The sequence below is a fragment of the Bombyx mandarina genome, chromosome 11 (genome assembly GCF_030267445.1).
Source record: "Bombyx mandarina strain Sakado chromosome 11, ASM3026744v2".
NCBI classification, from domain to species: Eukaryota; Metazoa; Arthropoda; class Insecta; order Lepidoptera; family Bombycidae; genus Bombyx; species Bombyx mandarina.
Genome location: NC_143218.1, coordinates 11549096 through 11567966, shown reverse-complemented (window position 1 = coordinate 11567966; position 18871 = coordinate 11549096). Strand labels below are relative to the sequence as shown.

Below are 18871 nucleotides of genomic sequence, written 5' to 3'. Positions count from 1 at the left end.
AAAATCTATGCTTTTGTCATTGAAATTTCGGGATATTGGGTATAATGGAATGAAAATTCAAAAACGTGTACCGTGTGATTTCAATGGGCTTGACCAAATTATTAACTTGGTTAATAAATGGAAGAAACTTTGTGCCACGCTTGACACCTATCCCAAGACAATTTTTAAGTAGTTATCCCTGTAGAAGTATAAGTACTACCAAAATGTTTAAGTCAGCTGTTATGAATCTACGGGAAGCAAGCAATGACCAAGTTCAAGAATTTCTTAATTCTTTCGACACTGTTCTTACGGACTGTGATGGTAATAATATATTCATTCATGTTTGCTGAAATTGCTATAAGTTTGTCTCCCGAAAACACTGAAATTGAAAAAGAAAACTGCAATCGGAAGATCAGATGATGATCAGATGTTATGATTATATAAAATATTACATTGTTTTTGTGTTGAAATTATGAGAAAATTTGAATTTGAAAATGAAATAATGTTTATTTAGGGGTGTATGATTTAATAAGTTGATTTGGAACATACTTGTAATGAGTATTGTTTTCATTGAATTTCAAAGGATGTCAAGTCTTTTTCAATTACATTTGGATTCTAGTTATTATAATTCGACGGTTGGCGGATATCGGACTCTATATCATTATGTGAATATTGCCGGTGGAAGTAGATGTTACCCAGCTTGGGCTGGGCACATATAATATCAATTTTTTTTACAGGTGTATTGTGGATAGACAATAATGTCATACCGGGTTCAGCTGAGACCATGAATTATTTTCGTAAATTAGGAAAGAAAATTTTTTATGTGACGAATAATTCTACAAAAATTCGTAGAGATTTTGCCCTAAAAGCACAACAACTGGGTTTTATAGCAAGTGAGGTAAAATTACATATCTATACATTACATATACTACATAATATTCATATGTTGACAAATAACACCATTCTGTGACCACAAAATTGTGAAGCATTTGAAAAGTTATAAATAATAAAATGACAATAATAATTTAACTGAATAGTAGCAAAAAAAAAAAAAGATTATATTTATGACTTAAGAAATCCAAAGAAAATAATTGTTGTTTACATTTTTATTTAAACCTATACTTTAAGGGAGAATTTGCCAATACGTCTAATTTACGTCTATACATTAGTATGTATCAGTAAATTAGAATCATATTTTTGTAAAAAACTTTTTATAAAAACCTAGGTTGTGTTTGTACACAAAGTAGGTTTTTATAAAAAAACTTCTGATAAATTGTTGTTTTTAATTGTAGCCTAAGATTGTTGTTTGTGTTAAGATTTTCTAAGGTAATATTTATGCAACACATTTCACAAATAATTTACTTTATGAAGAATGAATGTCATTAAGTAAGAATGAAACCTACAAAATAAATAAATTAGTGCAATTACTGGTACTACTTTATTGTGAGAGATAGGTTACTACTGTTTCTACTGTAATGCTTTTTCTGCTGCTAAACAATCATGTGTTTTGTTTTGAAGGAGGGAGCTACTGTTGTACAATAAATTTGAAGTTTTATGGTATCAATATAATTTTGAAGTTATCTAGAGTGCATAAAATCTTTGAGTAATTAAACTTCAGCTTGTCACTTACAGGAAGAAATCCTTTCCACTGCTTATTTGGTAGCACATTACCTAAAAGGTATTGGCTTTACCAAAAAGGTGTATCTTCTTGGGTCCAATGGCATTGGAGAAGAACTTAAAGCTGTTGGTATTAGGCATATTGGTGTTGGTGTAAGTAGATTAATTAAATTTATTTAAATAGATTCACTAACAAAGTATACTAAACAAAATCTGGTGGTAGGACCTCTTGAGGTTCGCGCGGGTAGGTACCACCACCCTGCCTATTTCTGCGTGAAGCAGTAATGCGTTTCGGTTTGAAGTGTGGGGCAGCCATTGTAACTATACTTGAGACCTTAGAACTTATATCTCAAGGTGGGTGGCGCATTTTACATTGTAGATATCTATGGGCTCCATTAACCACTTAACACCAGGTGGGCTGTGAGCTCGTCCATCCATCTAAGTAATAAAAAATAAAAATAAAAAATCACCGTAATAATATTAGGTTTACATGTGTTGGTCACATGTGAAAATGAAAATAAAATAGTAGGCCATATTGTAAGCCCTTATGGGTAGGAACTACCACACTAAATATTTTTGGGCGAAGCAGTGTTTCGAATTTAAGGACGGGACAGCTGTTATTCTATACAACTGAGACTAAAACCTGTTTTAACGTTGGTGGTGCTTTTCACATTCAAATGTGTATGGGCTCCAGTAACCACTTAACACCAGCTCTCACCACCAGTGCTTGTTCATAAAAATGATAATATGAGTAATAAAGTCCCAATTTACATTACATAAGTATGTTAAAATATCCAGTATGACACTTGCGTGGTTTGTGTTTTCGATCACCTCAGTATCACTAATACTGTAAAATCACTTATACTGTTCATATAATTTACAGCCAGATCATGTCCAACCAGATTTCAAAAACATGAAACCTTCAGATTTAGATCCTGAAGTTGGAGCTGTTGTTGTTGGATTTGACGAGCATGTCAGTTATCCGAAGTTTATGAAAGCAGCTTCCTACCTTGCTTCTGAAGAATGCTTGTTTGTGGCAACAAATACTGACGAGAGGTTCCCAAAAGCAGCATCTATTGTTGTACCCGGAACCGGTACCCTCGTGAGGGCTGTAGAAACATGCTCAGAACGAAGGGCATTAGTAGTTGGAAAACCCCATGCATATGTGCGGAAGTTTCTTGAATCTTGTGGACTGAGTCCAGAGAGGACATTGATGATTGGAGACAGGTGATTATTAAGTATCTGTTCATAAATACAAATCTTCCTCTTGCCCTTATTCTACTATTAGGGGTCAGTGCAGCATGTCTTCTTTTTTTATTGATACGTATAATATGTCATCTCTGCATTCATAGCCTTCTCCCACATATCCTCTTTCACAGTCTATCCAAGTCTTTTTAGGACGCTCCCTCCTACTTATAAATTACATTAACAAAACTACTTAATTAAATACAATATTTTAATGTCTGTAGTAATGTTGAAACACTAAAACAAAATATTGGATTGTCTGTTTTGTAGATGCAATACCGACATAGAACTAGGTGTCCGATGCGGTTTTCAAACACTCCTCGTGTTGTCTGGTGTAACATCTGCTAAAGATCTGGAGAAGATACGCAGCGAGAAGAAACCGCCGTTGCCAGATGTTGTTCTACCGAAACTTGGGGATTTGCAGTCACTTGTAACGTCATAGTATATTAGGGAACATAAATTCGACAAAACAATAGCATGTTAATAGGTCAATTGTAAAGCAATTAAAGTTAGATTTAGTAGTAAAGATGCAAGGAACTGCTTATAAAAATATTTATACTATTTAACCAAATCAAATGTTGTAAACATTTGAAACATAATATTTAATATTGCTAAATGCTTGTAAGAGTAATACATGAAACATATCGTTGATTTAATTTGATAGTGGCACAGGTCTTATAATATAATATAAATAGTTTGTGGAGTTTTTCAGAAAGTGGATCATGTCCTTTTACTGTAAATTATAAGGCCCGTAAAAAATATTTACTAGTCACCAGATTTATTATAAAATTATTGTTTGTTATAACATTTTTAGATGGTATTCGTTGGGTAGATATATTATGGTAGCAGAACGGGAAATTAGTTTAGTTAGTGATCGGATAACCAGTAAAATTCACTTTTTTTTCCTTCCTAAGACCATCAGTTTGGTCTAGAGAGACCATGTCAGCGTCGCCGGGCTAGTAGGTGAGCTCACGGGGCTCAAACCTGACGATGTTGCTAACACGAACCCTAGCAAGAGCCTTTCTTTGCAGAATCTGCTACCCGATCGGAAACGCGACCTACTGAGAAGATCGGGCGAGAACGATGACCGGTGCTCGGGGTACCTAAAAGCACCGTTAGTGGATCGGGAGGATCCGAGATGACGTGTTTTGGGAGACGTCGACTGTTTACCATTTGGTCCGCGGGACCGGCTATGTAGTTACCGGCGGCCACGATGAGAGGGTTCTCGTGTCGTGCCGCTTTATCGAAATGGGAAAATTCACGCGATTCCTTCCATCACATTATAGAAATAATTGTGAGTCGCGGAACACGCAATATGCATTTTGTTTATATATTGCACAATATAAGCTCTAGAAACACTGGATTACGTGTGTGTCCGTTTACTAAGGAGCCTTTTTATTTTTCGGAAGGGGGCCGAACCTCATGCGAGGTTCCCTCATCTAGGTGTATATCTCACGGGATATATGGGACTCTGTGACCTCGTAACTTACGATTAAAGAAAGGCCTTTTTTATGGCTCATATTGCAATCTGTTTCGTTATACCCAGTTGCGACATCTGATTAACGTTGTAGTCGCGCACCCCATACAGCAACCCACACTTCCATATGAAATGATCATGTGCCACTATTTAACTATCAGGGAATTTGATGTTATCTACGACAGTCAGGATGCTAATGTCATCCAAAATCACATGAATTTTAGAATTGACCTCAGGAATGCCTAAGTTCGAAACTTCTAGTCATAGAAGTTAATATAAAAAAATAATGCATATTGTTACTAACGTCACGCCAAGCGAGACGTTCTACAGCGCTCTTTCTCTACAAAATGTCCACCTTTATCCGACTTTACAAGAGAAGGGTCTCGATATATTTTTGTGTTCCCTTGACTATTGATTCTAGTTGATAACTCTCGGTTTGGTATTTCTTGTCATGATTATTTTAATATAAAGATCCAAAAGGGGAGCCTGTTAAAATCAATGTAATATGTTAAAAGATATAATCATTGGGGTGCTTCCACAGAAATTCAACTATTGTCTGAATTGACAACTCTTTCACAAGGCTTTTTTATTTTAGTAAGTTTCATTGATGTATTTTACTCTTGAAGTCGGTTTCCAATGTTTTTTTATTAATGTTTTTGATTGTATTTTATTATTATATATGATGGATTATAAAGAAATGCAATAAATTGAATTTATGGTTTCGAACGCGTGGTTCAGACGCATATAGGTACAAATTCGTTATTATTTCGTGGTTTAATGGTTAAACTATTAAAACTACATTATTTAACTTATTACGCAATAAAAATGTAATATGATTACAATGTAAGAATCATTCTATACAACTGTTATCTGGATGCGAATTTATTTGCACAATAAAAATCTATTGGTTTCTTAGTTTTTTTTAATTAAAAAATCGTTGACTTAATACTAAAAGCTATTAAGTACGACGTGGTGTACATACTTCTAATAGTGTTGTTGAAGTCTACGTGGCCTAAAGAAAAGGGACGAAGAAACAACATCGTGTAATAAGAATCAAACCTATGAAATCTATCAATTTTCTCTTAGTTTAAATGCTAGTTGTAGATTGAATTGTAAGCCTGCACGGGTAGTAACCACAACCATGTCTATTTATGCTGTGAAGCAGTAATGCGATTCGGTTTGAAGGATGGGGCAGCCGTTGTATCTATACTGATACATTAGAACTCATATCTCAAGGTGGGTGGCGGTATTTATGTTGTAGATGTCTATGGGCTCCGGTAACCACTTTGGGCTGTGAGCTCGTCCATCCATCTACATAATAAAAAATAGAATGAGATTCGTCCCCTGGCATAATGGATTCTGAAAGTCATTTAACGTACCTAATAGGGGTTAAAGTATTAAATTGCCGTTGTATTGTAATAGATACCTACTTCGAATTGACATAGAACCTTCACGGTTTGAGATTTTTGAGTGAAACTTTTTTCAAATGGTACCTATGAGGTTCTACTTTAAAAAAAATGCAACATTCGATTCTCAGTTTTCAGTTGTTTTTTTTATTCAGCTTAGACTAGAAAGATGGATACTTCAAACATTCGAGTGATGAATACGAGCTACGACGCGGAACTAACGCGGCAGAAACAGCTCGCAATATCAATGTTGCATTTGGAGAGGGGACTGCTAATGAATACACCGTGCGATTTTGGTTCAAACGCTTTCGTGAGGGAAATTTTGATTTGAAGAACGAATCACGTGGGAGACCACCCACACAAGTGAATACTAATGAATTGAAAGAGATGGTGGAAGCCGATCCGAGCCAAACTACCCAGGAACTAGCGGCATGGTTAAACGTTACCTTACCAACAATATTGAGTAATTTGCGTCCAATCAATAAAATAAAAAAATATGAAAACTGGGTGCCTCATGATTTAACTGATCTGCAGAAAGAAACGCGTGTTGAAACTTGTGTTGCCTTGCTGAATCGATATAGAAATAAAGGAATATTGGATCGAATTGTGACATGTGATGACAAGTGGATTCTTTACGATTGGCGGTCTCAGCATGGCGTTATTTACTGTAGCTTTCTCCGAGCTGGACAAGCAATACCGGCAGATGTCTACTGTGCCGAACTCCGAACAATCAAAGCAAAACCTGCAGTGAAACAGCCCCGAATCATGAATCGATCTTCACCATTATTGCTCCATGATAACGCGAGTCCTCATACAGCATGAGAAACCGTTTTACTTTTAACTCTACGGGAACTGCAATTAGACACCATTCGTCACCCTTCGTATTCGCCAGACCTTGCTCCAACGGACTACCATTTTTTTTCGTGATTTGGACAATTTTCTACGCGATAAAAAGTTTTCTTCCCAGGAGGCAGTACAAAATGGTTTCTACAGTTTGTAGAATCTAGATCAAAACTACTTCCGAAACGCGAGGGATAAACGTAGGTATAAACACCCAGTAGAGAGAATTTAAAAAAAATCACTTGTGGTAAAGAATATATAGACCATTCCTCTGTGTTTTATATACTTTAAAACCTCTAATAATTTATATTATATATGTGTAATCGCTGGTAACCAAAGCTTAGCCCCTTCAATACGATGTTCGTAACACGAAATACAAATTTGAGATTAGTATTCTATAATGGTCATTAATCACGGTTTATTACGTCAAGTAATAATTTTTTATTTGACTTTAATCTAGTCTGCTATGAGTTTCAAAACAAATGGATCACTTTAAAAATAATCTATGAACAAAATTAACAGTCATATTTTTACCTTAACATTATGTAGAAAAATCGAGCAATCAACAAAATACCGTTAAAAACTTGAAAGCTTAGTGATTTCATAAACTAAAACCATGACGAGCATTTTGTAAAGATCACCTTACAGTCTTCGAAAAGGTTTGTTTTTGAGCATTGTAGTTTTTAAGAATAGATAAGCTAATATCTTGAAAAATTGACGACAGTAAAATCCCAAGCCACCAAATCCCAATATGCAATTTTTATCCTGAAACAAAAAATTACTTACTGCAAATAATACGCATTGCATACGGATATTGAAAAGATTTGAGCATTTGTATTATATTTTTCTCACTTTTTACATCGCTCTCACTGCAAAACACGCTATTTGAAAATATAAACCCAAACTGTTTTAAGTTCGTTCACAGAGCGATAAAAACGCATGCGTTTTATCGTAGCGCTTGCTATTCTAGGTACGATTCGCGCATCTCACGGGTGTTGTCAAACATTGGAGCTCATTTCGCCGCGCCAGTATCAAGCAGCAAGGCAAGGCGACAACAGGCAGTATTAGTGCAACAACGAAAAGTGCGTCGCTTAAACGCCTGTCCGCTACCGATTCGCTTGCATATATGATATCATCACACAAATACATTAAACACTGTGAGTCTATGTTTATTTTTTATATTTATCGTTTTTAAAAATAGTTTGTTTTGACCTTCACTGGATTCAGGAACATTACAAATGGAATAATTTTCATTTCGTGTGTTTTTTTTCTTTTATTCATTAACGGCTAGTGAAAATTCATGAAAATCCTAAACAAAAAGCCTGAGTATTTTCAGATCGGTTTCCTTTTGAATGCAAGAGTAATATTTCTAGTCTTATTACGTTTGCCAAAACAAAGGAAATTCGTTCGGGGTGAATATTACCGGCGACGGCCCTCCGTTAAGGCGCTCCCCTTTTCTAACGTGATCTCATGGCATGATAAAAATAAGCAGTCTTTAATTCAGGTCGATGTTGGTACGATGTAAGTGTTGTAATCTATTTATACGCTAGCTTATGTACCTCCAATGATGTTTTCATTAAAGTTGATAAGCCACGTTAGATTACAATTTAATGTGGAACCTTTCTGTGACGCTATAGTTGTTATCGTTTAGGTATACGATGTTCGTAATGGAAAAATGCGGTAAAACAACAAAAAAAACTATTTGAAGGTCTTTATTTATATTTTAGCGTCCAATAAAGCTGAACTAAAAAATAAAAACAAAATGTCTCATGTTAATTTAAAATTCTAGTATAAATACTGTACAGCGTTTATTGCAAGTAAATATAGTTATCAACAAAATTAGTTTCACTATAAATTTGGTTTGCAGAATAAAAATATGTAGTAATGGTGTGAATGAATCTATAAAATAAACAATTCTCCGATGCAATATGTCGTCTTTATTTTATCTAAAAGTTCTCACTTTTTAAAGGTCAAATTGATACACTTTATTGCAACGCAAAACAAAAGAAACATGTTTCACGTTTTCAAATGAAAAAAATAATAATTGACCATTTTATTATAATGAAAATATCAATCAAACCTTACTTCAACATAACCATTCGAAGGGTCGTTCACTTTAAAACATCCAGTTTTTCACACGGCATTTTCCACTGTCAAGATTTGCCTCCATTTATAGATTTATAGCCATGTTTATACGCATTAGGTGTCTCACTTCTTTTTACATTCTTTTAAACTTGTCTAAAAGTGAAGTTCATTTATCATTAGCAGACCTTACTTTCCTTTTCTTTGATGTAGCGATTGAATTGGTATGTTATTATTTACATTCCTGTTTAAATTATGTTGATAATTATTTTAACCTTTTTTGTGTATATTTGTAATATGAATCATGTCTTTTTATTAATGTGATAAAAATATTAATAAGCTTATCACATAAAGATGTAGATATCCTTACTTGGTTCTTCCGTGCCCATTGTCTTCGTCATAAAATATAAAATGATGACTGTATCCACCAATTAGGCACGTCCCTGTGCTTAAATTTAACTTACTTCCCTGAATACGATTTATTCTATGTACCTACCTACCATTTTTGATCGTGAGTATTACCAGAACTTACAGTGCGAAATGTGTACTTCGTTATTTAACAGATGCACGTTTATTAGCATTGTATTTTATTTGGAAAAAATATCGATGGTTTGTGGTAATAATGTTATGACAATCTATAAAATGTATCGAACTTATAGCTTAGCGTTGAAACACATAGGTAGGTACTTTAGGTATTTAAACCCATTTCACAATACACGTAATGCAATAAAATCCATTATACAAACGATTCAGAGATTTTAAAATTTTAAGCGGTTTACTTAAATTAAATTAGAATAATATCAAAATTCACTGTCAAGGTACATGTATTTTTTTGTTCACCTTTCTTGAATTTGGAAGCCTTGGTCACGATAAGATTAGATATATTAAACTGTTATTATTTATCATTAAACATCAGACGTTCATATCGCACATTGATATTTTGCAGTTGCATTACTTCTAGTAATCATCGTAAGGCTTATTTTATCCACCGTAACGAAAAACGTAAGCAAATGAAACGCGACGGCCGGAATTTTAAATAGGTTGTGGCCCGCGGGACAAGTAGGTCGGAAAGCGGTTGCTAGCAACGAACCAGCTGAAGCCCATTTAAATTATCAATGGCTTTCACATCGCTTTGAATGCACACAGAACCGGGCCAAGTGTCGTTTTTTATTGTTCTAGATATGCAGAGTTCCTTAACTACTTAATTTTTTCCCTCCCTATTTTCTGGTATTCTAAGGGCTATTCCAGCTACGCGCAGACAACTAGATGAGCTGACGGGGTCAACCTGAGATAATTTACTAACACTAGCCCTAGCAAGAGTATTTCGCAGAATCTACCACCAGATCGGAATCGCGACCCACTGAGAAGATCGGGCAAGAAACTCAGCGGGTTGTTTATAACCTCAAGTTCAATGGTTACCGAAGCCCACGCACATTTTAAAATATGAGGTCGAAAACTTCGTTTCGAAGCTTCTATATCTAAGCGGTTCTAAAAGTTATTACCTTTGTCTAAAATAATGAAATTAAAATCTTAAATAAATAAATGGGAACCAGCCACGCACAGTCATCCGGCTCCAAATTAGGATTCGCTGTGTTATGTGTACCAGTCATCATAAGACAAACTAATTTAAATTTCCCAAAGTAGAGTATTTGTTATTCCATAGAAGACATTTTGTTGTTGGTTTTTCACTACTGGAATGTCGTGTTGGGGTTTCGATGCAAAAACTGTTTCTTCTTTTCTGTGTTCACTTGTTCATTTCACCTCACCCATCTCCATTGGTCTAAAATGAACTATATTCACGAATATTTACATTATTATTATCTACTAATCAAACAAGTCAAAGGTTCTACTATTATGAAAATTACAAATTACAATTCTTGGAACTATTGTTCGATGCTTGTCCTTGGTTAAATACAAAACATCTAGGTTTGAATGAGTTGTACGCAGTGCGACTTTTTTGAAATATAACAGCGATTGACTCTTTGATGATAGCGTATCGGTCAATTTATTTATACTTAACAAAGAAGAATATGTATTAAATTACTGAAGATACTTTTCAATAGTCATTTTCTATTGAAAAACTAGCAAGCGGCCTACCTTATCAAAAAAGTCACCCCGTGTGACTGATCTAAAGATGGCAGTGATGATTATTTTTGGCTACCTGTACAATATCGTAGCATTAATTTAGCTGCTAATTTATAATATAGCTGCAAAATAAACTATACGAATCGATAATAACTGATGGCAGTTTATGCTAAACGTAATTCATAGATTAATTTATTCTAGAACAAATTGAGACGTTGATTCTCTGATCATTGGGTCAAATAGTTTAAACTGAAATAAAAAGACGTTGCTTACATTAAAACACCCACTGCCCACTAGCACAATTAGCGGAGGTGTAATATCGTTCTCTAACTCAAAGCCCCCGCATGGGTGTCAGGTCAATTGGTAAATGAATTTGCTTTTTAGTTTTATATTGACTTAAGTATTACGCCAGTCCTCAAGGTTAGATAAATAACATTTCCAAATGCAACTCAAGTCGTTTCCTTGTTAAAGTTTTTATTGTCTATTGTCATAGTCTAAGTGTGTGGGACGGGACAATGTTTTTTTTACATAACTGCATTCACAAATAAATTCAATTAACAGTTTAGTCAATACGAACGTATTAAAATTGGAACATTTGAATACATAGCATGCACCCGCCAGTGCAGGTAAATCTACAAGATTAATCAATGTTCGTTTTTCTGAAAAATACCACTTATGATCTTCGTAATGTAATAATTATGATATGCCATAATATGTATCTACGTAGGTACTCTATACACTATTTTGGTTCTGAGATTAATTTCTATGCTTCTGGTTAAAATTAATAAATTTAAAGTCAATTTCGTCCTTAATCAGATAAACATAGAAATATCAGAAAAAAGAGCCTTCTTTAAGGATAAGACGTCCGGTGCATTCGTATCTTCCACGGTGAAGGAATAGCATCGTGTAATAAAGATCAAACCCGCAAAATTATAATTTGCGTAATTACTGGTGGTAGGACCTCATGTGAGTCCACACGGGTAAGAACCACCACCTGCCTATTTCTGCCATGAAGCAGTAATGCGTTTCGGTTTGAAGGGTGGGGCAGCCTTTGCAATTAAACAGAGACCTTAGAACTCATATCTCAAGGTGGGTGGCGGCATTTACGTTGTAGATGTCTATGTGCTCCAGTAGCCACTTAACACCAGGTGGACTTGAGATCGTCCACCCATCTAAGCAATAAATAAAAAAAACACGCCCAGAATTTCAAATCTTCTCATTTCATCGAGGAAACACCAGATTTTCCAAACGCAAATTTGATTATTATCAGAAAAATTTTACAATGACTCAAATTTATTGAGTTCTCAATATTTGAGCGCTGTTTTAAGCGTGACCAATATCACCGGTATACTGATATTGCATGTGGAAATGATGGGACGTTAGGTACACTCTTCCGTAAAATCAGCCTTTCTTTATTTCTGATTGGCATGGTAAACGCTGCCACCCACCTCAAGACATGAGGTCATAGTCTCAATTGTACTGTACAACGGATATCCAATCTTTCGAACCGGAACGGGTGACTGCTTCGCGGCAGAAATTAATCAAAATTATTAAGAAACTACTACACAGTAACTATCATCAAGACACAGAGAGGGTTTTAATTAAAACTAATTTTACCAGCTGTACATGATGGTAATTTGTCCGTGACCACGAAAACTGTAAAGTATTCAAAACTTCGGAAATAATATTTAAAATGACAATAATTATTCCGCAAAATTGATTTTACTTAGGTCTCTACGACTCATGAAAACCGAAGAAAATTACCAACAGAGCGTGAGCTCAATTTTGTTCTGTACCTACATGACATTGTGTCGTTTAATCCTTAAAGGTATATCGTATATATTATCGTTATATTAATCGTATATATTATTAAGTATGTATGTATATACTTTTTGTAACTTAATATAAATTTCATTGCACCTACCACTATCCACTCTGTAATACCTTTGGTTGACTGGTAGAGAATGCCTCAGGCATTAAGTCCGCCAATGTAAATTTTACATGAAGTGTAATAAATAAATAAAGGGAAGTCAACTAAAGTAAGGGAAAGTTAACTAAGACTTTAGTTCCATTTTAAATAAAAGAGCCTTGTGGGTATTAAATTGTAACTAAGCATTTTGTTCTTATCGCAAAATTCGTTCTCTTACACAAAACAACAGTGCATGGTACGAGTTGGTAATCTCAGCTGATGGTCGTAACGTGTTTGCGGCAAAACGAATCAGCAAGGTCGGTGATGTAATTGCCGCTTTTAACACTAAAACGTGAGCCGTTAGGTACAACTACTATACATATAACTATTGCACACATATCTGTTATGATGCTATCCGTTTTGTATTTTTCTATGACATCACCACAGTCGTCCCCCAATACGTGCTTCGCTCACAAAATTAATTTAACATTTGTAATTTGTTTACACTCTGTGAATTTTTTTGAGGACGACCTTATTTTGAATGCGGTTGTATTAACGATAACTTGTTAGTTAATTAGTTCATCAAAATCGTACCAATAGCCAAAGACAAAACAGTTCTTATTTCTTTTGTCTGTCAACAGATTTTCTTCTTTTTATTTGGAAATCATTGACGAAGAGCTTAGATAATACTAATTATCAAAAAAAGAAGGAAATAAATTAGTTTCTATGCTTTACAAGAAAAACAACAATGAAAAAACAGAAAATGTAATAGACATATTGAATCTAAATTTTTGGTATTAGTGAGGTTGAGTTCGGAACAGTAGGTGGACACTAATAAAAACAAATACTATAAATTTCGCTTTCACTCGTCTTCAATTAACTAGCTCAATCTATTTAGTATCAATTTGGTACTAGTTACCTATTACACGAATTAGGATACAAGAAGTATACGTTATGAAGCAAAGAAACCGATTCTATTAAAAGAATTACCTATATAAAACAGCCGTCTGGTGTAGTGGTGACATGGTCACTACACAAGGGGGTCGCGGGTTCGAATCCCGCCAAGGGAAGATATTTGTATGATAAATATAAATGTCTTTTCCAGGGTTATGGATGTATATTAAATATGACGTGTATGTGTATAATAAGAATCTTATATTTATTTCCGTTATCTGGTACCTGTAACACAAGTTCTTTACGAACTTATCACGGGACCAGTTAACGTGGCGTGACTGTTAGTAAATATTTATTATTTATTATTATTATAAATTTCCAACCCTTGATTTCATCATAATCGTAAACATTCTGTAGGTAGATTTGTGAAACAAAAATCAAAAATAAATTTGTTTCTTTACAATATAACTTACTAAACATTTAAAATTAACGTTAAGAATTATGATACTCGCGATTTTTAAACATACATGCTAAATTTCATTTTCAGTATAAAGAAAAATGTCTACTGAAGCACAGAATACGGATGCCGCTGTGGAGCAAGTGACACAGGAAGTCAAGGACGTCAAGCTTGAGAACGGGAACGCGCCGGGAGCATCCAATGGAACGTCCAGTAAGAGCGAGGATAGCGCCTTATCTTTCAAGGTATTTAAGCATTAATAAATTGGCTTCGAATTTAAAATGTGTAACCTCAATTTACTTGTTCTATTTATAAGTTATATTGTTCTTTGTTATATTGAAAACAGGTATCAATTACATAGTGTTTTCTTCGATTTTCGTGAATTGTAGATCCCATTTAAACTACTTTTACGGTTTAATCTGTTTGTTTTACTGTCAGTATTACTTTCGAAGTTTCGAATAGTTAGTACCTATACAGTTTTCGTCGTCACGAAAGACTAAAGTATGATTCATTGACATTTGAATATTTTGCGAACTACCGTCTATTTCTATATATTTATCATAATACAATACAATAATATAATAATAGTAAAAAAACCAGCTAAGCCGTAAAATAAGTTTTAATTATAGGTACTTATTTTTTAATTTCTATATGTGGGTCATGATCCGCGTAGTGTTAAGCGTCTACCGGGGCACACACCATCAAAACGAGGCCGTCTCGTGACAACGTCTATGTTGGTTTTTTTTTATTGCTTAGATGGGTGGACGAGTTCACAGCCCACTAGTCTTAAGTGGTTACTGGAGCTCATGGACATCTACAACGTAAATGCGCACCCACCTTTGAGATATAAGTTCTAAGATCTCAGTATAGTTACAACGGCTGCCCCACCCTTCAAACCAAAACGCATCCCTGCTTCACGGCAGAAATAGGCAGGGCGGTGGTACCTACCCGCGCGGACTCACAAGAGGTCCTACCACCAGTAAAGAATGTATTTAAATTAAAACGTATCTAGGTAAATTTAGCTGTAGGTATGTACTGAAACATTTTATCACTTCACTTGAAATATTTATATTCTCGTTTACTTCAGGAAGCCTTCAAGGCGTTTTCCAAATTTGGAGATCCCAAGTCCGATGGAAAAGCCATCACGCTCTCGCAAAGCGACAAATGGATGAAACAAGCCAAAGTTATTGATGGAAAGAAAATAACAACAACGGACACGGCTATTCACTTCAAAAAACTCAAATCGGTAAAACTCGGCATCGACGACTACCAGAAGTTTCTAGATGATCTCGCCAAGAACAAAAAAGTGGAACTTGACGAAATTAAGAAGAAGTTGACAACTTGCGGCCAACCGGGAATTACATCACACGTAAGAATTTAAATTTAAAATAAAATAAAATATTACGTAACGAATACCGACGGCATACAATAAAGAAATACGATAGTTGAAAATCAAGTTTCGATTCTAATGCGTATCTTGTTTTGTGCAAAAATAATACGATAATACTTTTATATTGAATAAAAACTTGTGGCTATTATTCAACGATATGTGTTTTAGAACAATCGGAATGATTTCAGAAAGCGAACAGTATTACTAAATTTAAAAGAAAAAAGATTTGTGGTGTCCCGGGGCACCGGATAGGAACAAAGTTCCTTATTATAAAAATATTAATTTTAAGTTCTATTCGAGGTATAAAGAAAATAAAACTCGAGGTTTCGCAACAACCCACGGACATTCGGCAACGTGCGAACTTATTGTGGTACACTTCATTCACGGTTGTTTGCAGAAGAGTTAGTGATTCTCAACCACTGTTCCGCGGCACTTTTGTGTGCCGCCAAATTTATCGATTATATAATAATGTTAATATTATTAAATTATATCATTTTAAAAGAAAAATATTTTAAACATGAATAAGTATATATTTAAATCCACAAAAAAAAAATTATAGTATATTTTAGTTTATTTCGTATATTAAAATTTTTTGATAAACTATTTATGCAGTGTGTTGTAGTAAATAAATAATTTTTATCTTTTTTTTTGTGTGCCGCCAAATTTTGAAATCGTTAAATATGTGCCGCAACAAAAAATAGGTTGAGAATCACTGAGTTAGTGTATTGCGCAAACGAACGCTCCGAGATCGTGGTCAATGAATGATAAAAAAAATGCTATTTTTTGTACGTTATTACAAAGTTAAGTCGTACACTGTGTTCATTACTAATAAAAATCTTACGTTACGGACGTTTTTTCGCCGTTAGGGTACCCCTCCGCATCGTCCCATAAGGAACTTCGTTCCAAAAAGCTTTAATTGACATTTCACGAAATATTACCTTTAAGCTAACAAGGTCTTTAAAAATTACAGGTTACAAAATCACCGGCAGCCGCAGCGGCCGTAGATCGATTGACAGATACGAGCAAATATACTGGCTCGCACAGGCAGCGCTTCGATGAAACTGGAAAAGGGAAGGGAATCGCCGGCAGGAAAGACTTAGTCGACGGGTCCGGCTACGTCACTGGATACCAACATAAAGATACTTACAATAAATCTCACTAAATCCAAATAAAAAAAATTGCGCAACTATATTGGTGTTACATTGAACGTAGTTTAGCATAAAGACATGACTCAAGACATATAAAGCCACGATGCATGAATAGTATTCAATAATGAGATTACATCTCGATCAACCAATCATGAACGGCTTATGCACACTTCAGTGAACGCCTAACAACATTATGGTTTTATTTAAAATGAGTTATAGGAGCTTCATCAGCCCGTTATAAAAAGACTATAATGAATAGTACGAACGTCATCAACTTTTAAAAGTGCTTACGATGAAAAAGTTTCCATTTTGAATAGTGTAAATTCTTTTTGCTAAACTGCGTCTAAATGAAAATGATATCACGGCAATATTAAAAATAATAATTCGTCTTCGTTATTGTACGTACGTAACTTTTGAACAAGTACCTCCTATACACTATAATATAAAGTACATTACGTGTTATCTATTAGATTTTAACTTGCATTTTAATGTCCCGTTATTTGGACAAGAAACATTTTACTATTGGGCATATCCCGCTTTTCTATAATATATAATAATATTCATGTATAATACATACAAATAAATTTGTCTAGTCCTTTATTAAAGCTCTTACTCAGTCGCCTTATATACCTACACTGCTTGTAGCTTATCTAAATAATCATACATTATGTTCTAGATCTAAAATTAAGCCAGTACAAAGCGAAAACAGCTATTGTGATGATTATAAATTGAAAGATAATGCTTACTTTTTTTTTCATATATCTAATTTTAAGGTTGTTGAATTTTGTTACTTTTATTTTTGATATTGTGTAACATTATGAATTATATGTATTCGAGAATTCAGACGTTCCTTCAACCGTCAAATTTCATATTACAAGAACGGTCACTGTACGAAATGGGAATATATAATTTTAATGATAACTCTAAAAATAATAATAATAACTGTAAATTATTTTGTTGTAATAAAGACATTTCAATTTACATTAGCTTGTTTTCAATCACACCAACATATAATTCTAAGAGTTTCTAAAAACGATGGCGAACTACAGCGTCTTAATTTTTTTATTATTTTAGATTCGCTACATAACGCAAATATTATTTTTCGGATATTCTTGCTATCCTCAAGCGATTGTCAATTATCATTTTATTGTCCTTTGATTGCTTCGTAATATCTTTACCGTTTCCTAGTAATGTTTATTTTATTTTAAAGACTTTTTTGCCCGCAACACACACGTTTTATCTTTGCTTAATCAGAAAGCAAGCATTTCCCTTTTTTTTCTAGATCATTCCCTTCGAGACTAGGACATTCGATTGTGGAATAAATTTTCAGTGACTATAAGACATTGAATTCAAAGCCAACAGACATCTAAAGCCTTCAATTCCTTCAATGAAAGATTAAGGAAACTTACCTATCCGATTAGATTGCTGTTGTCAATGTGCCTAATCGTTATAATAAAATATATCTATACAATATTATAGCTTCAAATGTTATACGAGTATATGCATTGAACGTAAGTTTCAATGTATGTAAATTATTACATAAGTATATGTTCGTATTATGTATAGGAGTGATGGAAAATTCAGACATTTGTCAATAAAGTAAAAAAGAAACCTTACACAACGAAAAATAGTAAATAAAAATAATGTATCAATACTAATGAAATCAGGACACGCTTCGCTTTCACTAATCGCATGAAAAATATAAATTACATAAAACTTTTTATTGCTTAGGTGGGTGGACGAGCTCACAGCCCACCTGGTGTTAAGCGGTTACTGGAGCTCATAGACATCTACAACGTAAACGCGCCACCCACCTTGAGATATAAGTTCTAAGGTCTCAAGTATAGTTACAACGGCGGCCCCACCCTTCAAACCGAAACGCATTACTGCTTCACGGCAGAAATAGGCAGGGTGGTGGTTACCCGCGCGGACTCACAAGAGGTCCTACCACCAGTAAAACTACTCGCGTACCATCTATTGTATGTTGAACGTACTATATTAGGCTTCTTTCTAGTGAAGATGGGCGAACGGGGCATCGTCCACTTAGTGTTTAGTGATTATCGGAGTTTATAGACATGATGAGAATTCCGCCGTCTATCCTGACACTATTCAGTCTCAATTGTATTAAACATATCGAGGGTCGAAAAACTATTTATAATATTATTTAATACGCGGCATTTATCTTTGCAATTAAAGGTCCGTTTTGATATCAGCATCAACAGTTTGATGTTTTTAATTAAGTTTACTCCATTCAAATAGTTGAAGTTTTTTTTTTATGATTATATTTTTTCCAAATTTTAAACTTTAAATGGCTCTTCTGTACAGTTATAAAAATGTCGCCT

General features: G+C 34.4%; 2 protein-coding genes and 1 long non-coding RNA gene across 3 annotated transcripts; 2 read left to right on the top strand and 1 right to left on the bottom strand.

Moving 5' to 3' along the window:
* On the top strand, positions 1-5233 carry LOC114243724 (phosphoglycolate phosphatase). The gene is made up of 5 exons (XM_028175321.2): positions 1-300; positions 717-877; positions 1612-1749; positions 2480-2823; positions 3112-5233. The coding sequence occupies exons 1-5, from the start codon at positions 84-86 to the stop codon at positions 3281-3283; spliced, it is 1032 nt and encodes a 343-aa protein (XP_028031122.1). The 5' UTR covers positions 1-83; the 3' UTR covers positions 3284-5233.
* A 2316-nt stretch (positions 5234-7549) lies between these two features.
* Positions 7550-17510, top strand: LOC114243726 (tubulin polymerization-promoting protein homolog). Its single transcript, XM_028175323.2, has 4 exons — positions 7550-7721; positions 14082-14236; positions 15079-15360; positions 16352-17510. The coding sequence occupies exons 2-4, from the start codon at positions 14093-14095 to the stop codon at positions 16541-16543; spliced, it is 618 nt and encodes a 205-aa protein (XP_028031124.2). The 5' UTR covers positions 7550-7721; positions 14082-14092; the 3' UTR covers positions 16544-17510.
* Positions 8260-9429, bottom strand: LOC149502024 (uncharacterized). Its single transcript, XR_016323887.1, has 2 exons — positions 8650-9429; positions 8260-8308 (listed from the first exon to the last, which is right to left on the bottom strand). It is a non-coding gene; the product is annotated as an uncharacterized LOC149502024 (long non-coding RNA).
* Positions 17511-18871: the final 1361 nt, after the last annotated feature.